Source organism: Carcharodon carcharias, chromosome 23, assembly GCF_017639515.1.
Source record: "Carcharodon carcharias isolate sCarCar2 chromosome 23, sCarCar2.pri, whole genome shotgun sequence".
Classification (NCBI taxonomy): Eukaryota; Metazoa; Chordata; class Chondrichthyes; order Lamniformes; family Lamnidae; genus Carcharodon; species Carcharodon carcharias.
Window position 1 is genome coordinate 5,636,650 of NC_054489.1, and position 25,271 is coordinate 5,661,920.

Below are 25,271 nucleotides of genomic sequence, written 5' to 3' on the forward strand. Positions count from 1 at the left end.
AGCATGTAGATGTGGTCTATTTGGATTTCCAAAAGGCATTTGACAAGGTGCCACATCTTCACAAAACAAGAGCCCAGGGTGTAGAGCGTAACACAATAGCTTGGATAGAGGATTGGTTAGCTAACAGGAAGCAGAGAGTAAAGATAAGTGGGTTTTTGGATTGGCAAGCTGTTACTGGAGGATTGTTACAGGGATCAGTACTGGGGACTTCAACTATTTACAATTTATATCAATGATTTGGATGAAGGGGCTGAAGTATGACAGCTAAATTTGCTGATGACAAAGAGAGGTAGGAAAGTAAGTTGTCAAGAGGACAAATTTCTACAGATGGATTTAGATGGGTTAAGTGAGTGGGCTAAAATTTGGCAGATGGAGTATAATGTGGAAAAATGTGAACATGTCCACTTTGGCAGGATGAATAGAAAAGCAGCATATTATATAAATGGAGGGAGAATGCAGAATGCTATGGTATAGAAGAATCTGGGTGTCCTGGTAGATGAATTACAAGAAGTTGATTTACAGATGAGGCAAGTAATTAGGAAGGCAAACGGATGTTGGTGTTTATTGCAGGGGGAAGTTATGCTACAGTTGTCTAGGGCATTGGTGAGACCACATCTGGAGTCTGTGTACAGTTTTGGTCTCCTTACTTAAGACAGGGTATAATTGCATTAGAAACAGTTCAGAGAAGGTTCACTCAACTAATTCCTGGGATGAAAGGTTTATCTTATGAGGTAAGGTTGAGCAGGTTGGGTCTGTACCAATTGAGAAGAATGAGAGGCGATCTTATTGAAACATACAAGATCGTGAAGGACTTGACAGGGTGGATGCTGAGAGAATGTTTCCCCTTGTAGGGGAGACTAGAACCAGGGAACACAGTTTAAAGATTCAGGGTTTCCCATTTAAGACTGAAATGAGAAGAATTTTTTTTCTTTGAGGGCTATTAGTCTGTGGAATTCTCTTCCTCAAGGAGCAGTGGAGGCTGGGTCATTGAATACGGTCAAGGCTGTTGGAAAGATTTTTGATCGACAAGGGAGTCAAAGGTTATTGGAGGCAGACAGGAAAGTGCAGTTGAGGTCACAATCAGATCAACCGTGATCTTATGGAATGGCAGGGTAGGCTCAAAGGGCCAAATGGCCCACTCCTGTTCCTAGTTCTTGTGTTCATTGTGGGAGACCATCACAGTTTTTGTACCTATCCAGTCCTCCTGAAATACACCTAGGCTAGTTGCCTTAACTACTCCTTGTGGTAGCCAGTTCCATATTCTAATCGCTCTCTCAATGAAGAAGTTTCTCTTTAATTCCCGATTGGATTTGTGACTATCTTGTCTCAAATTTTGGTCTCCCCACAAATGAGGACATTCTCCTCTTTGTCTACCCTATCAAAATCCTTTCATAGTTTTGACGGCATCTATTAGGTCACCCCTCTTCTTAGTGAAAAAAGCCCAGGTGGTTCAGTCTTTCCTGATGATTTGGATCGCTAGTCATTCGCTCCTGAGTCCTTGGTATGTTTGACTTTCAGATCCATTGGAACGTAAGCTTGGCAGGCTTACAGATATCTGATCTGCTCAGACTCCATTAACAGGGTCAGCAAGTTGGAGATCTAAGTGTGTCCCAATCCACCCGTGGATTGGTTGCCAATTGGCATGAAAGAGGATCTCTCTCTGAACCACATTAGAAGTTAAAATTCCACAGGTTTGCTGCATCAGGCCTCGTGACTTTGCCTTGGTCTCTAACAGTCAGTTACTTTGGTGTCTCTGTCATCTGGATCGCATATGTTAGCACATTGAGAACATCTAAAGTCATTTTAACCTATTCTTCAGCTAAAAGGACTGTCTGCATGGATAAAGATCCAGCTGTATTTGGGAATGGTGGTTACAGGGATAGATATATACAGTGGTGCTGTGAGACCTGGCTGGAAGAAGCAACATGTGGAGGACAGTGGACCATGACTGAACTCTGACAACGTGAGACTGAATGAATACAGTGGAATCTTCCCTGATAACCTTGACCAATCAAGGGATATTTCTACAGTACACTCCCTCAGAGGGTGAAAAAGGTGGATAGGCTCTATGATATGGGAGAACGTACATGGCTTGTGGGAGGAAGTTAAATGGGCCAAATGGCTCTATATCTGACATGTCTTTTAAATGTTCTTATGTGTACTGTCCTATATATGGGAGAAGAATGGGGGAAGGGAAGGGGAACAATTAAGCTCAAACATCCATCAAGGCCACTCCCTTGATTAGCTGAAGAAGATACCAGAATGGCTGCATTTAGAGATCTACATGGCTTAGTTCCATTCCAGACAGTGTACTTGATAATTGAGGCATCATGACCTATAGTTAACACTCAATGCACTGGGTGACTTTGGCACTTAATGAAGAGAGAGAACATAAACTTAAAATGGAGTGAGAGGAGGAAACTGATATAATCTGTAAAAAAAGCCAGAAACCAAACTTTAGATTTGCATTTTGGAAAGCAGAATTCTGGTGCAAAACCTGGATTCCCCACCATTTAAAGATAAAATTACCTGGGCACCAGGTACCATCTTCCTCAGGCTGCATCGGTGGAGGGAAGTCATCCTCTGAAAGAAAGAATACCAAATGGTTTATTTACTCAATTTATTTTTTGGTGTAGATTCCTCCGATTTTTTCCTTCTCTGGTCTCCTCACCCTTTAAAATAGAAAATTTAAACATTTAACGAGTATGGGTGTCACTGACAAGGTCAGCATTTATTGCCTGTCACCTGTCTTGACTTGGAAATATATCGCTGTTCCTTCACTGTTGCTGGGTCAACATCCTGGAACTCCCTCCCTAACTGCACGGTGGGTGTACCTACACCACATGGACTGCAGCGGTTCAAGGTGGCAACTCACCATCACTTTCTCAAGGGCAATTAGGGATGGGCAATAAAAATATTGGCTTAGCATCCTGTAAATGAATTAAAAAAAACTAATTGCTCTTGAGAAGGTGGTGGTGAGCTGTTATCTTGAATCACTGCAGTCCATGTGGTGTAGGTCCATCAGGGAGGGAGTTCCAGGATTTTGACCAAGCGACAGTGAAGGAATGGCAATATGTTGCCGAGTCAGGATGGTGTGTGGTTTGGAGGGGAACTTGCAGATGGTGATGTTCCCATGCATCTGCTGCCCTTGTCCTTCTAGGTGGCAGGGGTTACAGGTTTGGAAGGTGCTGTCAAAGGGGCGTTGCCGAGTTGTTGCAGGTGGTCCACACTGTTGCCACTGTGCGTCGTTGGTGGAGGGTTGAATGCTTAAAGTGTTGTATGAGGTGCCAAATCAAGCCTCTTCACCAAATGCAGCCGTCTGAAATGGGCAACTGTGCTGTTCCCAGCCCAATACCAAAACCAGCTGAAGGGACAATCCTATCAGCCTTAAGAGGTCTCAGCTGATGAATTTGCCTCTCTCGCTACTTAATCTCCAGTTGGAGCAGCAGCCTGACTAAGGTGAGAGAATCAGCAATGTAAACAGCCTAACCTCCACAATGCAGGACCTGCCTCCCATTGTAGTGTCAACTGGGAGAGGCCTCATTGTTTGAGTAAATCCTCATCAGGGATGATGCATTCAATAATGCAGATACAAAAATATCTCTACACCCCATGTGTGTATGAACACAGTATTAAATAGAATTGCATAGAAATACAGCACAGAAACAGGCCATTTGGACTATCTGCTCTATGCTAGTGTTTATGCTCTGCCCTAGCCTCCTCCCACTCCAATTAATCAGTATATCCTTCCCCTTAAATGCATCTATGTGGTAGTGAATAACATGCATTATGTGGTAGTGGGTAAATAAGTTTCTCCTAAATTCCCTCCTCAATTACTTAGTGACTATCTTGCATTTCTGAAATTGGGAGGTTTTTTTTATAACAGGTGACCAATCTGTAATGCACGTCTTAACCCTAGGTGGAAAATTGAAGGTTGACCTTCCCATTGAAAAGTAGAGAGCTTGCCCATCTTAGGTATTGCATGACTTGACACTGCAGTTATCCAATGTAAATTAAAACCAAGTCAGATAAGGTGAAGTTAGGACAGGTGGCCAAAAACTTGGTCAGAGAGATTTTGAGGAGCATCTTGAAGGAGAGGTGAAAGAGGCAGAGGGGTTTAGGAGGGGATTCCAGAGCTTAGGGTCCAGGTTGCTGAAGGTGCAGCCACTAACTGTGGACTGTTTAAAAATGGGGATATACAAGAGGCCAGAACTGGAGGAGTGCAGAGATCTTGGATGGCTGCAGGAAGTTACAGTGAACAGAGAGCATGTGGTGGAAAGCAAAAGGTACCAATGAAGAGAATTTTAAAATTGAGACGTTGCTGGACAGAGAGCCAGTGCAGGTCAGAAAGCACAGAGGTGATGGGTGAGAGGGACTTGATGCAAGTTAAGTTGCAAGCAGCAGAGTTTTGGATGAGTTGAAGTTTGGGTAGGATGCAAATTGGGAGGCTAGTCAGGGGAGTATTTTTGAAGCAGAATTTCCAATGAGTCCATCTTTAATAATATAAAATCTGGGAGATTTTCAGTTTTATTACACAAACATTTTGTCCAGAAGGAAACTCATTAGTGAAGCCTTAAAAACTATTGAAACTAAATCCTTTTTTTTTTTACCTTCAAGCATGTTTTTTATTACTTCATATACCTCCCGTCTTCTACACCCTGCATTTCTTTCGAATGGAAATCAATTCAAATCAGCTCAAGGTTCTGTGCTTATTTATAAATTTGATCTGAACTCAGTTGAGTCAGTCTCAGGGCAGACCCAGGGGAGGGCAAGGCTGTAAAGCAGATCTCTTTAAAACAAATCAGGTTTTGGACTGGAGCTGCTTGTGAACGTATATAACCTGATTAGAATTGACTTTGAATAAATTTGGGCAAATGAATGCTCGTTCTGCTCGGGTTGTGACTGCCCATGTGATCTACAGTCATTCTGTCTGCCCCACAGCTTTGAGGTTACATTGACAGTCTTTCTACTCTTGACAATCACCTCAATGGTGTTGCAAATCAGACCTGGATTCACACAAGGAAAAGAAATGAAACCAGGTCTTAAGGATAATTAAAGGATTTGATAAGGTGGATGCAGAGAAACTATTTCCTCTGGTGAGGGAGTACAGAACAAGGAGGTACAGAATAAAATTAGAGCCTTGACCGTTCAGGAGTGATGTCAGGAAGCACTTCCTCACATGAAGGGTAGTGGGAACCTGGATCTCTTTCTCCCAAGTTATTGAGGCTGGGAGTCCACTGAAAATTTCAAAACTGAGATTATTAGGTTTATGTTAGGTAAGGGTATAAAAGGTGACAGAACCAAGGTGGATAGACAGAGTTCAGATAGAGATCAGCTATGATCTGATGGTGGAACAAGCTCAAGGGGCTGAATGGCCTCCTCCTGTTTCCATGTTTCTTTCTGCTTGGCCATGTCACTTAATAGGACGCCAGCTGATTCTCCTTGAGTCATAATCACAGGATCAGCAACCAGTCAGTGGTTAGCAATGAGAAAAGGGGAAATTTCTTCACTTGGAGAGTTGTGAATCTTTGGAATTCTCAACCCGAGAGCTATGAAATCTCACTGTGAGGGAAATCAGTACCCATATCTTCATTGGGAAGGAGATACTTTCAATTTACATAGAATTACATAGCATTTGCAGCACTGAAACTGGCCAGCCCATTGGCAACACTGGTCTAATGCCAGTGTTTATGCTCCACATGAGCCCCCTCCCACCCTCTTCAATTAACCATAACACCACACACACATCCTTCTAATCCTTTCTCCCTCATGTGTTTATCTGGTTTCCCCTTAAACCCATCAATGCCATTTCCCTCAACTACTCCATGGGGTAGGAAGCTCCACATTCTAACCACTCCCTAGATAAAGAGGTTTCACCTGAATTCCCCAATGGATTTATTAGTGACTACCTTATAATTATGACCAACAGTTCTGGTCAGCCCCTCAAGTGGAAACACTACCTTTACAGCCGCACAATCACCCTCTTCATAGTAAGATCTATTCAAGTCACCCCTCAGCCATCTCCTTACAAAGAAAAGAGCCCCAGCCCCAGTTCAATCTTCCCTGATAGTTATAACCTCTCAATTCTGGCAGCATCCTTGTTAATACATTTTTCCCCTTTGCCAGTGACTCTATTTCCTTTTTACAATATGGAGACCAAACCTGTGCATAGAACTCCAAGTGTGGGCTAACCAAGATTCTGCACTAGTTTAACATAACGCCTCTGGTTTTCAATTCCAATCTTTAGATTTAGATCCGAGCCCGTCGCCACCTCCAACACTATAGTAAGCAGTAGATTAAACAATGCTGATTCCTGTGTGCTTCCTGACTTTGATCCCATAATGTATCCAAGCTCTTGTGGTCCTGTCATTTATGTTGGCAGGTAGCTTTTTGATTCTGCTTAACAGGGTTGGTTTTCACATTCTGTGTGGGCACAGAAAGGGCACCTGGCATCACAACCTTCCATTAAATACACTGCCCACTTCCACTAATGCCACTGAAATGGAAGATCTTAGAGGAAGAGGCTGAGCATGACCCCAGGATCCCAGATTCTATTCCTGGAGCTGCCTCTCCATGAGAGTTGCCACTCTCTCTATGGAGGAGGCTGTGTGCTCGGTGAAGGTAGGGTAGGGAGTTTAACGCCCACTTATCTGCCTTTACCCAAAGTGAAAATTACCCTTGGTATCTTTCACACATCTGAGTTGGGTCATTTAAAATTCTCACTCTTGTTTTCAAATCCCTCCATGACCTTATCTCTAACTTTCTCCAGCCCTACAACCCTCCTGAAACTCTGCCTTTCTCCAATTCTGGCCTCTTGTGCATCCCTGACCTTCATTGCTCCTCCACTGGTGGTCGTGCTTTCAGCTGCCTTGTCCCCAAGATCCATTGCAAAATGTTCTAAGGTGCTGCACAGAGTGGAATCAAACAAAATTTGACACCGAGCCACAAAAGGAGGTATGAGAACAGGGGACCAAAAACTTGTCCAAGGAGGCCAGATTTAAGGAGTGTTTAAGGAGTTAAAGGAGGAGGAGGTAAAGAGATGGAATGGTTTAGAGGGGAAATTCCAGAATTTAGGGCCCAGACAGCTGAAGGCACTGCTGCCATATCAAGAATTAAGCACTTGGTTGAGGCTTGGTGCATTACTGAGGGAGAGCTGCATGGTTGGGCTATCCTGCAGGTGAGACAGACCAAGGCCCTAGCTGCCCATTCTGGCACATGTTTATCATCACATGTGCTGTTGGAAGAAGAGCAGGGTGGTTTCCAGTTCAAGATTTCTCTCTCAATCAATACCATAAAAACATACAGACAGATTAACCAGTCATTCATCTTATTGCTTGTTGCAGATGCAGAAGCAGCTGCTGCAGGTCACTAGCGATTGAAGTGTCCTGCAAAATTCTGATGGGGCAAGGGTGCTGTAGGAAAGTGTCATCGGTCGCTAGATAACGGGAGATAAAACAGCCTCAAGATAATTGAGTGAAAGTACCACAGGATATCACTCTTAACATTACTCAACCCTGATCTGCTGCATTCCACACATGACACTCCCTCCTATTGCATAGTTCAAGGACACATATCTCAAGGGGGGTAAATATTTTGACGCAGTAATCAACTCACGAAGGTATGCTGGTATCTTAAAGCTGTTCACACCGCTAGACACACCGATATATTATCATGCCACATTTTAGCACTTCAGTGTAAGCTATCACTTTCCAGAGTCATGCAGCACAGTAGGCGGCCATTCAGCCCCTTGTATTTGTGCCAGCTCTTTGAAAGAGCTATCCAATTCCTACTCCCCCGTTCTTTCCCCATTGCCCTTCAAATTTTTCCTTTTTGAGTATTTATCCAATTTCCTTTCTGAATGTTATTTTTAATTCTGCTTCCAACACCCTTTCAGTACAATGGGTCTGAGTGCCCTGGGCTAGGGAAGGTAAAATCAGCCAGGGTTCCAGTTCCTGATTGCTGTCACTGACATTGTTACAATGTATAAACTCCTGATGTGGGAGGTTATTCGTATAATATTGCATGTCCTTCAATAAAAACCTACAATCCTCATCACATCGTCCCTCTAAAAAGCTCTATAGTTCTCGCCCAAAAGGGTACCAACAATGCTCCGTCTCTCCAACATCCTAACAGGCAGCTATTCAAACCCACGTAAACATACTTTACTGTATACTGAAATTTGAAAAGCAATTTCCACAATCCAGGGCTTCTGCTCATCAAGATCTTTGGGCAGGCCAATAAAATCCGTTTGCTACATTTTTCTTGTTTTGTCAGGTGACAAAATCCATATTGATGATAGTTCTGACTTTCTAAAATGTAGACTGTCTAAAACTTACTGAATCTTCTGGGCAATGGATCAGAGGATCCCAATCTATTCAGTGGTCAAATAGCTTCCACTTCCATTGTGTAGAATGACAACACTGAACTGTTAAAGATTCTGAAGGATCTAAAATCTTCACATTAATGGACAGGCAAATTAAGCCATCTAGTTAGCAGATGGTGCCGATATTTATAATCCTCCTCTTGGCATTCCGTCAGGACTGGGAGCCTTTCCATCCTCCCAAATCCTGACAGATTTGATAGTTTCCTCTACCATCTATAATTGGATGGATAGTTTGATTTATCAATTTAGCCACAGCTTCAACACTGATGTTGGAGGGATGGATCATCTCGCAAATTGTCAAAATGCTCATGTCATCTTTGCAGGATTGAAGTTTCGTTAATGATTGGTGAGCTGTCATCTGTGTGCTTCACCGGGACAGGGAGAGTCTGCATTGGTCTGCAAACTTGCTTCAGAACTTTGAGAAAACTGTGTGTCCTATCTGTCAACAGTTTCTTCCACCTGCCTATCCCATCTCTGCGCAATAATTTGTCTTCAATTATTTAGCAACACAAATTCCTTGACCATTGAATCGGGATCAGCCTAGGATTCCACATCTGCTCGCTGAGTCTAGACATGTCAAACAGCAGGTGCAGCAAAACAAACTTTCATTTATGTAGCACCTTTAATCTAATAAAATGTCCCAAGGTGTTTCACATGAGCATTACCAATCAAAATTCAACACTGAGCTACATGAAGAGATATGAGAACAGGTGGCCAAAAATTTGGTTAAGGAGATAGATTTTAAGAAGTGTCCGAAAAGAGAGAGGGATCTAGGGGTAGACTTCCAGGGAGCTGATGTCACGGCTGCTGATGGACGAGTGATTAAAATCAAGAAGCCAGAATTGCAGGAGTGCAGACATCTCAGTGGGTGGTAAGGATAAAGGAGGTTACAGAGACAGGAAAGGGGTGAGGCTATGAAGGAATTTGAAAATCAGTATGAGAATTTTAAAATGAGACCCTGCCTGATCAAGAGCCAATGCAGGTCAGGTAGAGAACTGCTCAGTCCTGGATGGCGTTGAGCTTCTTGTGTGTTGCTGCAGTTGTAGTGTTGCAGGTGAGTATTCCATCATACTCCTGACCTGAGTCTTATAGCAGGTAGTTGTGTGAATTGAACCACTGAACAGATCCAAAAATGCAGCACCTCCTCTGTAGCACACTGAAGTCAGCTTAGATCATACACTGCTGGCCGTCATGAGGCTTGAACCCACAACCCTTGAAGCCAGAGGCTAGGCTGCTACTAATTAAGTCAAGCTGACAGTGAAAAGGGAAAGGTATTAAAGGATTCGATCTAAATGCCTTGATGAGGAAAGCTGCATTTCTGGAGAGGAGGGAATTTGAGGTAGGAACCCAGGAAATTCATTTTACATCATCAGTGTGTAAACAGATAATACATTTGAGTGAAATTCTTGTGCGCACCATTTTAACAGCAGTATTAAAATCACTTAACGTCTCCGTTAAAGCAGCAAACTTTATACAAAAGCATTAAACAGTAACATGCTAAAGTTGCACCACTTAATAGGCTTTGGTGAGAGGGTGGGGTTGAGATCTATCAAGGGACAGGCTGTTGGATCTAATAATCTTTTTCTGTTACTAAGAATTTTTACTTTGTGACAAATTGCAGCATCAGGTCATCAGGACACAGTAGTGACATTTCTAATCATTGAGTGAAGGCCAGTGAGTAACCTCTAGATATATCACAAGGAAAAAAAACACACATAACTGGCCAGCTCAGCAGGCAATAGACGGCAGTGACTTTTACAGGTCAGATCAACAAAGATAAATATGAAAAGAAAGACACTGGTTTCAACAAAGGCACCTGCTCGTCTCGTGCCGGGAATGATAGAAACTTCCATCGTATTACCTCTCCTATAACTCATGCACTCTCCTGGGTCTGCCTCTCAATAAGTGAAAGTTAATCTCACCACACAGCCCTCGCTAAGTGCTGGCTTTCCAGCAATCCACGTGCCTGCCAATGATGATTCAGCAAAAACTTCTCATTTTCTTTGTAAGTGATATTCTAAGTCGTCCTTGAGTTCCTTACATTTGCCAACAAGGCAAGCTTTTCTCCTTTTTTTGGTAAAAAAAGTTAATGAGGAACACAGTTCTTAGGGAAGGTGAATATTTTGCATTGCCTGTTGTATTACCAATAGGTGACCCTTGATATTATTAATGTCAATGAGAGGTAGGGAGCAATGCACAATTATGATTAAAGAGGTTGTGGAAAATGGGTGGATTGGGGGCAGGCAGCACAGGGAAACATAACCTAAATTAAAATATTTGAGAATAGGGTAATGGAACAGTAGTTCTAACCCAGCTCCCCTGAATGCTCAAGTCTACAGATGGGTCCATGTGAGTCAGTAATAGCACAGGGAACAATAACAGCTTATATTTATAAAGCGCCTTTAATATGGTATAAACATCACAAACCACTTCACATGAGTGCTATCAGACATAATCTGACATTGAGACACAAAGGAATATTAGAACAGGTGACCAAATGTCCAAAGAGGTGGGTTTTAAGGAGAGGCTGAGAGGATTTGGGAGGAATTCTAGATTTTAGGGCCCTGGCAACAGGAGACATGGCTGCCAATGGTGGAGCAATGGAAATGGAGGATATGCAAGAGGCCAGAGAATTGAGGGAGCATGTTGTTGTGTCCAGTCCAATTCTGGCTCCTTGCAGAGTCAAGAGCGATAGAAAACAAGATTCTTCTCAGGGACAATGGTTACTGACATCTCATCTAAGATCATAGACTGTGACCCCAGGCCCAGTGCATCATTACATTGAGATCTAAAATATCCAGTTTTATGTTGATATATGCCATATTGAAATCGTAAATGGATTCAGAGTGAGATAATTTCAAAGCCACAATGTTGGCACCAAGGCAATTAGCACAAGACCACCTGTATCCCAAGTTACACTATTTAAGTCGATTATTCTTATGGTTCCTGTTTGCAAACAAGTTTTTTCATAATCAGATGTCCAACCTTCAAAGAAAAAAAACTCAGACGCATGCAAAACTGGACTTGTCACCTGCCTCGAGTTTTCACCTGACCTGGAGTGTTCAAGAGTCACTTTTTTAGCAATAACAATAGATTTCCAAAATTCTGCTTCCGTTATACAACTAGTGTTTTTAAACAGTTCAATGCCATCAAACCAACCAGAAATCTCATGGTGCATCGTTGACAGGAGGTGTCAGCTTGCATGCAATTTTTTTTTTTGTTTAAGCCAGGATTGGCATCTTAACGGCTCTACCATTCAATGTGATCATGGCTGATCCTCTATCTCAATGCCATACTCCCATTCTCTCTCCATACCCCTTGATACCTTTAGAGTCCAGGAATCTATCTATTGCCTTTTTAAATACATTCAGTGACTTGGCCTCCACAACCTTATGTTGTGGAGAATTCCACAGGTTCACCACCCTGAGTGAAGAAATTTCTCATCTCAGTCATAAATGGCCCACCCCATATCCTGAGATCGTGACCCCCTGTTCTAGACCCCCCCCAGCCAGAGGAAACATCATTCATGCCTGTCAGAATTTTATACGTTTCAATGAGATCCTCTCTCATTCTTCTAAACGCAAGTGAATACAGGCCTAGTCAGCCCAATCTCTCCTCATACGATAATCCTGCCATCCCAGGAATCAGTCTGGTGAACCTTCGCTGCACTCCCTCTGTGGCAAGTATATCCTTTCTTAAGTAAGGAGACCAAAACTGCACACAATACTCCAGATGTGGTCTTACCAAGGCCCTGTACAGCTGCAGCAAGACATTCTTGCTCCTGTACTCAAGTCCTCTTGCAATGAAGGCCAACATACCATTGGCTTTCTTAACTGCTTGCTGCACCTGCATGCTTGTTTTCAGTGACTGGTGTACAAGGACACCCAGGTCCCTTTGTACATTAACATTTCCCAAACTATCACCATTTAAATAATACTCTGCCATTCTGGTTTTCCTTCTGAAGTGGATAACTTCACACTTATCCACATTACACTGCATCTGCCATGTATTTGCCCACTCACTCAACTTGTCTAAATCACCTTGAAGCCTTTTAATACTTTCTTCATTGCTCACATTCCCAAGTTTTGTGCTGTCAGCAAACTGGAAATATTACATTTGGCTCCCTCATACAAATCATTGGTATATTTTATGAATAGCTGGGGCCCAAACACTGATCCTTGTGGTACCCCACCAGTCACCACCTGACACTCTGAAAAAGACCCATTTAGTCCTACTCTGTTTCCTGTCTGCTAACCAATTCTCAATCCATGATCATTTAGTAGAATGTGGATGAAAAAGAACATGGATTGAATATGGTTTGGGTTCTTCATTTTTATTCACATAAACTAATTTCCTATCCTCTTGGAAGCTGGGAGTTTCACAACACTTTTAAAATTCAATGTCTCTTAGCGCTAACTGACCCTGGAGGCAGAGGATGGGATTATCACTTTTTATTTCAGATTTTGGTTACTGACATTTGCTTTGGCTCCTAGATTTAGACAATTTGCCAACACTTTGTTTTTATTACATAGACGTAATAATGGTGGGTTGGACTCCTGGGCGGTCAGGGGCACTGGCAGTGAGACCATTAGGCTGAGGAACTGCTGCATTGTCGGAGTTGCTGTCCTTCAGATGAGACGTTGGACCAAGGGCCTGGTTTGCCCTCTCCACTGGAGTAAAATACTCCATGGCACTATTTCAAAGAAGAGCAAGGGCTCCCCAACATCCTGGAAAAAAATCCATCAGTCAACATCACTAAAAAATGGATGATTTTATTATTACGTTGCTATTTGTGGGATCTTGCTATGCGCAAACTGGCTGCCACATTTTCTACCTTCCAATGGGGATTACTCTTTAAAAACTACTTTTTTGGCTGTGAAGGACTTTGGGGCATCGTGAGATTGTGAAAGGCACTTGAGAAATGCAAGTTCTGGTTTATAAGTACAACATGAAGTAGTCTTCAAAAGATACCTCGGCTTCCTTGTAAAATGCTGGGCATTTATTTCAAGTGAGGATTTTTTGGTGTCCAAAGTGGCCCTACAGTTTAGCTCAGTTGGCAACACTTTCATCTCTGAGTCATAAGATGCTGGCTTGAAGCTGTAGCCCAGGTCTTGACTGTTTGATGAGTGGACATTTCATTGAAGGGCTGGAAGCTGAGGGATTGTCTTCTGGCTGAGACCTACTGAGGACGACATTGAAATGTCCATAACATTTTCAGTTTTATGGAAAGATTGGAGAAGCTGGGGCTGTTCTCTTCAAAGAGAAGGTTGAGAGGAGATTTGACAGGAATTTGCAATCAGTGATAGGGAGAAACTGTTCCCATTGGTGGAAGGGTCAAGAACTGAGGGTACAGGTTTAAAGTGATTGGCAAAAGAACCAAAGACAACATGTGGACAAACTTTTTTATGCAGTGAGTGGTTAGGATCTGGAAAACACTGCCTGAGAGTGGGGTGGAGGCAGATTCAATCATGGCTTTCAAAAAGGAATTGAATAAGGACCTGAAGGGCAAAAATTTCCAGGGTTATGGGGAAAGAGCAGCAGAATAGGTTAGGTGAGTTAATCTTGCAGGGAACTGGCACAGACATAGAATCACAGGATCAGAATCATAGAATTGTTATGGCGCAGGAGGCGGCCATTCGGCCCATCGTGTCTGCTCCGGCTCTCCAGATGAGCATCATGACTTAGTGCCATTCTCCTGCTTTTTCCCTGTACCCTTGCACATTGTTTCTATACGACATGACAGGCCAAACAGCCTTCTTCTGTACTGTAACTATTCACGATTCTAAGACGACCAGGGGAGCTCTCCTCAGAGTCCTGGCCAATATACGTTCCTTAAACAAAACAGATTGCCTGAGCCATTCACATGTTGTTTGTAACTTTGCTGTCAGCAAGCTGCCACTGATCTTCGTGAAGCTGGTGCCCGATCAGCCCAAGGCTCCTCATGCCCCACTCCTCCAGCTGGCCGATCATGGTGCAGGCACCAAACCCTCTGGGTTACTACCTGACCAGCAGTGTGTACCTTCTCCGCCCTCCCTGACTGCCCACCAATAACTGCTGCAGCCAAAATTTAGGCCTGGAAATCTCCTCTGTACTCGTCACATCAGTCACTATTGCAACAGTATTTTGAAACCTTCCCCTTCACTAAATAATCATCTTTTGATTTGACTGCAGCTCCAGCCCATTGCACAACATTATCATTAATGATGTTAACGAGCAAACGAGCAGGCTGGCTTATCTCCTCATTTTTCACTAATGTTCACTAATCTATTTTTGGATGGGTACGATCCTCAGATCGGCATTAAACACCGACCCTTGGCGCTTTGAACAGAAATCAAACTCCCTCCAAGTCCCGGTTACCTCCTAATGTGAAAATTAGTGAAGACGACAAGACTTGCATTTATATAGCACCTTTCACAACCTCAAGATGTCTCAAAGCACTTTACAGCTAATCAAGTATGTTTTGAAGTGGCGTCATTGCTTTAATGTAGGAAAACCAATTTGCACACAGCAAGGCCCCACAAACAGCAATTAAATAAATGATCAGTTAACCTGTTTTAGGTGATAAATATTGACCAGGACACCCCTGCTCACCACTAAGTCTTCTGTCATGTGGAATTACATGGTGAAAGATCAGGAAGAACTATAATTAAAGACATTTTAAAGAATATTCTTGGGATATTGGTGTTGCTGGCAGGACCGACATCTATTGCCCATCCTTAGTTTTCCTAAGGTGGTGGTAGCAGATGGCGTGTGAGAGGCCACTTCAGAGGGCAGTTAAGAATGAGCCACATGATGTGGGACTGGAGTCACATAGGCCCAGCTGGGTAGGGATGACAGGTTGCCTTCTTGAAACCAACTGGATTTTTATGACAATCTGACAGCATCCAGGTTTTTATTTCCAGATATTTTTGTTCTCTGGATTATTATTCCAAACCTACAGGTTAGCTAGTATCATGAACATGTGGGGCACATTACAACAACCACAACTTATTTACACAGTGCCTTTACCAGAGCAAAACATCCCAAAGTGCTTCACAGGAGTGTTAGGGAGATACAATTTGTTACTAAGACACAAAGAGATATTAGAACAGGTGACAAAAAAACTTGATGAAAGGGGTATGTTTAAAGGACAGAGATAAGGGGTGAGGTAATGAAGGATTTGAAAATAAGGATGAGAATTTTAAAATTGAGGCATTGCCGGACTGGGAGCCAATGGCAGTCAGATTGGTGGGGGAGGGAGATTGGTGGATGTGGATGGAAATTTCCAAAACAATAAAAACATTTTCGGTGTGGATGGTGGAGTTAAAAATCCTCACTACATTGTGTTACACAGGAAAAGCCAATCTGATAACTCATGACAACTGGAGTATATTTCAAAGGACGCATCTTGCTGGAACTCACGAGACTATGGTTGTCAAACATCAGGGGAATGTCCTGCTTCACATTGATATTGCAACCCTATCTGTTCCAATGCACTTCTTGCTGTGAAAGGCAATCACTCTTGTGCTCCATTTATTTCTGTGTTGTTCCGAGACAGTCATGAACTCAGTGGCAGGAAGGTAAATGAGGTGAAGCAGGTGGAGCAAGAGCGAGCAGTCATGGCCGTTAGCAGCTCGAAGCGAGATAGTAACACCAACCTTAACAGGGAAAGACCTTCCACATTGTCAGATGTGACTCAAGTGGACAGCATTCTTATCTCTGATTCAATAGGTTGTGGGTTCAATTCCCACTCCAGAACACAAAATCCAGGTTGACATTCCCAATGCAGCACTGAGGCTGCACTATCGGAGGGCCAGCGCCGAGGGAGTGCCGCACCGTCCCGGAGGGCCAGCGCCGAGGGAGTGCCGCACCGTCCCGGAGGGCCAGCGCCGAGGGAGTGCCGCACCGTCCCGGAGGGCCAGCGCCGAGGGAGTGCCGCACCGTCCCGGAGGGCCAGCGCCGAGGGAGTGCCGCACCGTCCCGGAGGGCCAGCGCCGAGGGAGTGCCGCACCGTCCCGGAGGGCCAGCGCCGAGGGAGTGCCGCACCGTCCCGGAGGGCCAGCGCCGAGGGAGTGCCGCACCGTCCCGGAGGGCCAGCGCCGAGGGAGTGCCGCACCGTCCCGGAGGGCCAGCGCCGAGGGAGTGCCGCACCGTCCCGGAGGGCCAGCGCCGAGGGAGTGCCGCACCGTCCCGGAGGGCCAGCGCCGAGGGAGTGCCGCACCGTCCCGGAGGGCCAGCGCCGAGGGAGTGCCGCACCGTCCCGGAGGGCCAGCGCCGAGGGAGTGCCGCACCGTCCCGGAGGGCCAGCGCCGAGGGAGTGCCGCACCGTCCCGGAGGGCCAGCGCCGAGGGAGTGCCGCACCGTCCCGGAGGACCAGCGCCGAGGGAGTGCCGCACCGTCCCGGAGGGCCAGCGCCGAGGGAGTGCCGCACCGTCCCGGAGGGCCAGCGCCGAGGGAGTGCCGCACCGTCCCGGAGGGCCAGCGCCGAGGGAGTGCCGCACCGTCCCGGAGGGCCAGCGCCGAGGGAGTGCCGCACCGTCCCGGAGGGCCAGCGCCGAGGGAGTGCCGCACCGTCCCGGAGGGCCAGCGCCGAGGGAGTGCCGCACCGTCCCGGAGGGCCAGCGCCGAGGGAGTGCCGCACCGTCCCGGAGGGCCAGCGCCGAGGGAGTGCCGCACCGTCCCGGAGGGCCAGCGCCGAGGGAGTGCCGCACCGTCCCGGAGGGCCAGCGCCGAGGGAGTGCCGCACCGTCCCGGAGGGCCAGCGCCGAGGGAGTGCCGCACCGTCCCGGAGGGCCAGCGCCGAGGGAGTGCCGCACCGTCCCGGAGGGCCAGCGCCGAGGGAGTGCCGCACCGTCCCGGAGGGCCAGCGCCGAGGGAGTGCCGCACCGTCCCGGAGGGCCAGCGCCGAGGGAGTGCCGCACCGTCCCGGAGGGCCAGCGCCGAGGGAGTGCCGCACCGTCCCGGAGGGCCAGCGCCGAGGGAGTGCCGCACCGTCCCGGAGGGCCAGCGCCGAGGGAGTGCCGCACCGTCCCGGAGGGCCAGCGCCGAGGGAGTGCCGCACCGTCCCGGAGGGCCAGCGCCGAGGGAGTGCCGCACCGTCCCGGAGGGCCAGCGCCGAGGGAGTGCCGCACCGTCCCGGAGGGCCAGCGCCGAGGGAGTGCCGCACCGTCCCGGAGGGCCAGCGCCGAGGGAGTGCCGCACCGTCCCGGAGGGCCAGCGCCGAGGGAGTGCCGCACCGTCCCGGAGGGCCAGCGCCGAGGGAGTGCCGCACCGTCCCGGAGGGCCAGCGCCGAGGGAGTGCCGCACCGTCCCGGAGGGCCAGCGCCGAGGGAGTGCCGCACCGTCCCGGAGGGCCAGCGCCGAGGGAGTGCCGCACCGTCCCGGAGGGCCAGCGCCGAGGGAGTGCCGCACCGTCCCGGAGGGCCAGCGCCGAGGGAGTGCCGCACCGTCCCGGAGGGCCAGCGCCGAGGGAGTGCCGCACCGTCCCGGACGGCCAGCGCCGAGGGAGTGCCGCACCGTCCCGGACGGCCAGCGCCGAGGGAGTGCCGCACCGTCCCGGACGGCCAGCGCCGAGGGAGTGCCGCACCGTCCCGGACGGCCAGCGCCGAGGGAGTGCCGCACCGTCCCGGACGGCCAGCGCCGAGGGAGTGCCGCACCGTCCCGGACGGCCAGCGCCGAGGGAGTGCCGCACCGTCCCGGACGGCCAGCGCCGAGGGAGTGCCGCACCGTCCCGGACGGCCAGCGCCGAGGGAGTGCCGCACCGTCCCGGACGGCCAGCGCCGAGGGAGTGCCGCACCGTCCCGGACGGCCAGCGCCGAGGGAGTGCCGCACCGTCCCGGACGGCCAGCGCCGAGGGAGTGCCGCACCGTCAGAGGGTCAGTCCTGAGGGAGTGCCGCACCGTCAGAGGGTCAGTCCTGAGGGAGTGCCGCACCGTCAGAGGGTCAGTCCTGAGGGAGTGCCGCACCGTCAGAGGGTCAGTCCTGAGGGAGTGCCGCACCGTCAGAGGGTCAGTCCTGAGGGAGTGCCGCACCGTCAGAGGGTCAGTCCTGAGGGAGTGCCGCACCGTCAGAGGGTCAGTCCTGAGGGAGTGCCGCACTGTCAGAGGGTCAGTGCTGAGGGAGTGCCGCACTGTCAGAGGGTCAGTGCTGAGGGACTGCCGCACCATCAGAGAGTCAGCGCTGAGAAAGCGCCGCACTGTCAGAAGGTCAGTATTGAGGGTGTGCTCCAGTCCTGGAGGTGCTTCTTTTCAGATGAGACATTTAACCAAAACCACAGCTTCGCTCTCAGGTGGGTGTAAAAGATCCCATAACTCTATTTGGAAGAGTCTTCACCCACGGGCTGGTCAATATTTATCTCTTAACAAAGGTCACAAAAGAAAAATCAATTATTTTGTCAATTATCACGTTGCTATTTGTGGGAGTTTGCTGCGTGCAAATTGGTATCATAGAGGAGGAGAGAGGTTTGGAGATTTTTAGGGAGGAAATTGTAGAGCTCAGGGCATGTGCAGCTGAAGGTCAATGGTGGAGCAATGGAAATTGAGGATGCGCAGGAGACCAGATTTGGAGGAGTAGAGAGATTTCAGAGGGTAGTAGGGCAGGAGAAGGCATCAGAGATGGAGGGTGGAGGGGGCGGCGAGGCGATGGAGGAGTTTGAAAAGGGTGAGAATTTTAAAATTGAGCCCTGCTGGGCCAGCCAGTATGTTGTTGAGCACTGGAGTGATCGGTGAATGAGGCTTGGTGCAGGTTATGGTGCAGGCAGCAGAGAAGGTTTGGGTGGCCTCGGAGTTTATGCAGCTCCTCACTCTCAAAAAATCTATCAGTTCCTACAAGCATAGAACACAGAAGGAGGCCATTCAGCCAATGGTGTCTGTGCTGGCATTTTGAAAGGGTTGTCCAATTCGTTCCACTCCCCCTGCTCTTTCCCCATTGTCCTACAAATTTCTCTTCTTCAAGTATATATCCAATTCCCTTGTATGGTTACAGGAACTATCCTTGGAGAAGAGAAGATTAGAAATTTCTCACCCAGAGGGTGGCTGGAATCTGGAACAAACTTACTGAGAGTGTGGTGGAGAGAGGTTCAATAGAGGTATTCAAAAGGGAATTGGATTGCTACCTGAAAAGAGAGAATATGCAAGGGATAAGACAGGGGAATAGGACTAGGTGGAATGCTCTTTCAGAGAGCCAGTGCAGACTCGATGGGCTGAATGGCCTCCTTCTGCACTGTAAAAATACTGTGATTAAGAGGAGATTTGACAGAGGTATTTATTCAAAATCATAAGGGTTCTGAACAGAGTAGATAGGGATTCTGCTGGTGGAATGATTGAGAACACCGCTTTAAGATGATTGGCAACATGGGAAAAAATGTTCTTGCACAGCGAGTCTCTAGGATCTGGAACGCTCTGCCTGTGAGCGTGATGGAGGCAGATTCAATTCAGGCATTCAAAAAAAAAAACTGGGTAATTAGCTGAGGAGCAAAAATTTGCAAGGTTACAGGGAAAAGGTGCACGAGAGGGACTAGGTGACTTGCTCTCGCAGAGAGCCAGCACAGAGATGATGGGCTAAATGGCCTCCTTGTATGCTGTAACCATTCCCTGATTTTATATGATTTAACAAAGATGGGTCAATGCCTTTGTCAAAATAGGAATTTCATTTGGGTCCGAGTTAAATACCTTTAAAGATCACATGGTATAATTTCTAAATCAAGAAAAGTATTTTTCAGCCCAAAGCACAATTTGAATACAGGAACAGCAGTGAAACTAATCTGGCTCACCTGAGTGAGCTGCTCGGGCAGTACTTGTACAGTCTGTCACTCAACACACCCTTCATTCCCAAAACATTCAAAAAATAAAGAAATGCTATCACTCTTGCAGGCAGACTTGGCTAATAAACATGAACATTATCAGTATAATATCAGTTGTCAGTTGGTTCAACGAGCAGCACTCGCTTCTCAGTCAGAATTCAGCAGGTTCCTTGTTTCACCAATAACAGTCGTGCCTTCAACCGTTCCTGAGCTCTGGAATTCCCCATCTAAACCCTTCTGTCTCTCTCTCATCCTTTAAAACACTCCTTACAACCTCTCTCTTTGACCAAACCTGGACTCATTTGTCCTAATATTTCCTTACGCAGCTTGCTGTCAAATGTTTTTTGATAATCACCTTGTAAAGGCCCTTGGGACATTTTATTATGTTAAAGGTTCTATATAATTGCACATTGCTGTAATGATTATGTGTTTCCATTGAATTCCCTCACCTGCCATTTAACAGGGTCAATATCTCTATCAAAGTTGTAGGCAAAAGGAATTTCACATGAATGTGTGTTAAATACTTGCAAAGCTTGCTCAGTGAAATTTGAAAGTCAGCAACTCTCTTCTTAAAGTGTTTTCCAAATTCAAATTTGGGATACACAATTCTGCTAACAATAAACTTAAGGGCAAATATTCCGCAAGGCCCAGGCTTTGTGCTTTAATTGACCGTTTCTTTGAAAGAAACCAGGTCACGATGTTGTGCGCAGTATTATCACAAAAGGATATAATCCAGGATGTCTCTATCCCATTCCTGTTCAGCAGTTTCTCATCAGCTGTATATATCACAGGTCCCAAAGGGGCTTCATTTTCTCTTTTACTGGAAATCTCTCTGGGGAGGGCAGTAATAGTCTATAATACTGACCTAGATTTATAGACATTAAGACAACTAGTCTGCAAGCTTATTTTTGCATCCACTTCATGCTGTCTTGGATTACCTAGCAGGGCTAGCCTTTCGCAGACAGTGCTTGTGCAGCAGAGTCACGCCAACCTCTGCCACTCAAAAATTCAGCACTTCATCCAGAACAATAATATCTTAATTAAGTGGATATAATTCACCAGCAGAACATAACTACCTTCTTCTGATGATGAATGTGACCTGTCAGGATCAACATGCTTGTTCCTGCAGTGCTGGTGAGGAAGCACATTTCCCAAACGTCCAGCCCTCCTGGGTTGACACAAAAACCTCAAACCATTAGGGCACTCAAAGCTTCATCGTTTTTTTTTCCCTTCCCTCTTTTCCGAACTAGATGAACAATTCGACAACAAAATTCCTTTAAATAACCACCCTATCTCTTTGACTCTGGATGCATGTAGTGTGTATCTGTATGTATGAACATACATGAGTCTGCATGTGAACCTGTGCATTTTTTGTGCGCGCGCGCATGTATGTATATGAATGTCTGTGAGAATTTAGTGTAAGGGTCACTCGCTGTATAACCGGACAGAGTCACTGGCCCGCATTCTTGCTCCCAAGATAGGTGTGCAAAGTTAAGACATTTCCTGGCTCCACACATCTGCCTTGGGAGAAACAGCCCCAAATAATGGGATCTTTTTCTGCTGTGGGGTAGGGGGTTTGGGTGGGCGTTGGAGTCAGGCCCACCACCTCTGGAAACAGTTCGGAGGCAGCCACCGGGACTGCTGAGTGCTGACGTGGGCTGTTTAAAAGGTCTGCCTCACACTGAGGCAGCTATAATAAAAGCTGAACTGTCCTCTAGCCCTTAGCCCTCACACCCCCCTCTCACCCACTTCCCATGTCAACTTATGTCCCTACCCACCCCCTTGGACCTTGATACACTCCATGCCAACCTATGCCCTTTTACCTACCCATGCCTCCTTATACCCTCCATACCAACCCATGACCCCCTACAGCCACTATGCCAACTTAGTGCCAACTCATGCCAACCCACCCACCAACCTTTTCCCTTATACCCTCCATGCCAACTCACCTAGTATCCACCATAGGCACATCGCACAAACCATGCTGAGATTAAATAAAATAAAGTTCTAAATATCTATTACAAGTTTCACTGTATAAAAAAAAACTCAGTGATAAAAGCCCATTCAATATATTTTGATCCCTTCAAGTACTTAATACCTTATAAAAGCAAACATTTGTATTCATAGCCCATATCAAAGACAGCTAATCCCTTAATAACCTCTTGGAGCTGTCAAACTGTGAACTTACAGGCCCCTCACTGTGATAATGACAGGTTGCAGAAGCAGTCAAGCAAATAATGCTAGCCATCAAGATTAAAAACACAGAGCTATTAAAATTGAAAGCACTATAAGTTGTTTTCTCTTCAAAACTTAGAGCAGAGGTTTTAAATAGCTTGACAGTTCCACAGACTTTATCTACCTCTTGCACAAATTCACATCTACTCTTAAAAATCATAAGTCTCACACTGAGAGAAACAGACGCTGCTCCAGAAAAAACGGGGTCTCTATGAACTCAGCAGTGAGTTTAAATGGCCCAGCTGGATTCAGGCTCCCCCTGTGGGTGAATCACATCCTGCCCTCCTTTTCCCCCCTACCCTGCTGGCAAAATAGAGCATCAGAAATGGGGGCTGGACTTTCGGATCCAGGGTCCTGGCACAATTTTGGATAAGGCACAAGGTCTCCATGACTCCACAAAAATCCAGGCCACTGTCTATTCAGTTTTAGGGGCACTAACTGTGTAAGTGGACAGAGTCATGATTTATTCAGGCTAAGGATTATTCATTGTGCAGAGCTGATGCATGTTCACAGGTACATTTTGTTTTTCTTTGGATTCAAAGGATAAGTTTAACATGAGCAGGAGGGGGTTACCAGTCAATGGGAGATTTGTGGGGGGAGAACCATCAAAAGGTGGAATTGGGAGAGGGCACAAGCCAATGGGGGGAATTGGAGGAGGGCACGAGCCAATGGGGAAGAATTGGGGGAAGGGCACCAGCCAATAGGGGGAATTGGGGGGAGGCCACCAGTGAATGTGACAATGCTACACTCGTACTACTTGGGGTAAGGTGCCCTGTGGGAAGGGATGGGCGGGATGGGGGCTGTTGGATGTTGGGAACTCTGGCATAGGAGAAAGTGTCTAGATTCCTGGCCACCACAAATTACTTTCACTGGACAAATATACATGTGAGCCATAAATTCAGGGAGCCAAACGCTGCACTCAAATTCTTGAGAGGTATACTTTAAACTTAAACCAAATAAGTAGCCCCACCCACCAGATATCCTAACTGGCCTGAGCAGATCTTCCTTAAACTATGTGACCTTTCACAGTGATGCAGTGAAAGCTGACGCCAGTTTTCCTTTGCCCAGATGTCACTTTACCTCAGCCTCTGCTTGCGGCTCCACTCAGCTGGAGGAAGCTGTGTCTTGACAAGCATTGCAGCTGTTGCAATCGGCAAACACGGAGACACAATTGTAACAACAGAAATTGGAGTGTGCATCCAAATCATTTTTGGGAAGTGTATTTTTCCATCCATCTCTCAGAGTGCAGTTCCTGTATCTCAGTTAAAGGGGCCACGTGAACTTAGCTGATTCGCGGGACATATTTGACAGTGGGCGCTAGTAGGGTTATACAACATTCCTTAGCTGCTGTTTTAAGGAAGGCATTGTGAACTAGGGAGGGCTGTGGGAGACCAGTGTGAAAGTTGTGAGCCAGCTGCAGATGAATACGTTTTCTCAACCCTTTCCTTCCTCACCAGTTACTGTGACCACACTTCTTGTCTCATTTGGGGTTTGGTGGTAGAGTGGCCAGGGTGCTGGTTATCTCAGTTGGCTGGATGGCTAGCAAGTGGTTCAGATTAACACCAACAGCGTGGGTACGAGTCCTGTTCTGGCTGAGGCAGCCTTGGGACCTGCCTCCTGAGAGTGAAAGGCAATGGCAAACCACCACTGACAAAAAACTGCCAAGAAAACAGCTCAGGATGAAGCAACAGCAGACAATGTGCTAAGGACCTGCCTTTGGGCACAGAACACATGAAGTATAGTGGTTATATTACTGGACTAGTAATGATCCAAAGTCACGAGTTCAAATCCCACCTTGGGAGCTGGGAATTTCAATTAATAAAATAAATCCAGCATAACAAGTTGGTATCAGTAATGGTAGCCATGTGATGACTGTATTGTTATAAAAACCCATGTGGTTCACTAATGTCCTTTAGGAAGGAAATCTGTGGTTCTTTCCTGTCTGGCTTACATGTGACTCCAGACTTACAGCAATGTTATTGACTCTAACTGCATTTCTGAAATGGTCTAGCTAACCACTCAGTTGTATTCAAGAAGCGGTTCACCCACGACTTTCTCAAGGCCAAGTAGGGATGCGCAATAAATGCTGAAAAAAATGAAAAAATATTTTGGATATGACTTCAAGATTGACTCATGATTAGAAGTGTTTCCTAACCTATTAGCTTCGGTCAATTTAATAATTTTGGCATGGTAGCACATGATAAGTACCACTTATCAGCTCTAAAGGCTCAATTTTTTAAAATAGCGTTCACATCATTAAGGCTGAAGAAGGCCACTCAGCCCATCACAGACTAGTCAACAAGGCAGATCCTAAAGTTCCCCTTTGCAGCATCCAATTGCTTCTCAATTGATTCCAGGAACGCACATCCTTTATTCTACCCAGAAATCCACATGATGTGTTGATCACTCTGTGTGAAATGTTTCCTGATATTATTTTGAACATGTGCCTTCATATTCTACTCTTGCAATTTAATTTGAAGTGATATTCTGGATCTAACCCCTTAATTATCTTACAAATGTCTATAAATTCACCCCTCAGACATCTCGGGCTGGATTTTCACCATGGAGGCGTGAAGCTCGAGTTGGGAAATCTCCAGACTCAGCATACCCATTTCCATGGAAATGACACCTGCATGCATGATTTTTGCCCTGGGGGAGGAGATGGGGCCTTGCCACTTCTGGAGGCAGTTTGAAGGTGGGCTAGTTAGAAGGTCAATCTCAGTTCTGAGACTTTTAACAGTTTTATAAAACTGTTAAGAGTTTTATAAAATGATATATCTCTTATATATGAGTTTTATATATCTCAGGTGGCTGGATGGCTAGCAAGTGGTTCAGATTAACACCAACAGCGTGGGTTCGAATCCTGTTCTGGCT

At 46.4% G+C, this 25,271-nt stretch overlaps 1 protein-coding gene across 3 annotated transcripts in view; it reads right to left on the minus strand.

Moving 5' to 3' along the window:
* Positions 1–25,271, minus strand: part of LOC121269082 (src kinase-associated phosphoprotein 1-like) — a 369,549-nt gene that overhangs the window by 79,323 nt on the left and 264,955 nt on the right. For 2 of the 3 annotated variants that reach the window (XM_041173527.1, XM_041173530.1), the window contains one exon: positions 2,530–2,583. The exons of the other annotated variant lie outside the window; for it this stretch is intronic. In XM_041173527.1, the coding sequence (XP_041029461.1) occupies positions 2,530–2,583 (54 nt within the window). The remainder of the gene's footprint in view (positions 1–2,529; positions 2,584–25,271) is intronic. 3 annotated transcript variants of the gene reach the window in all.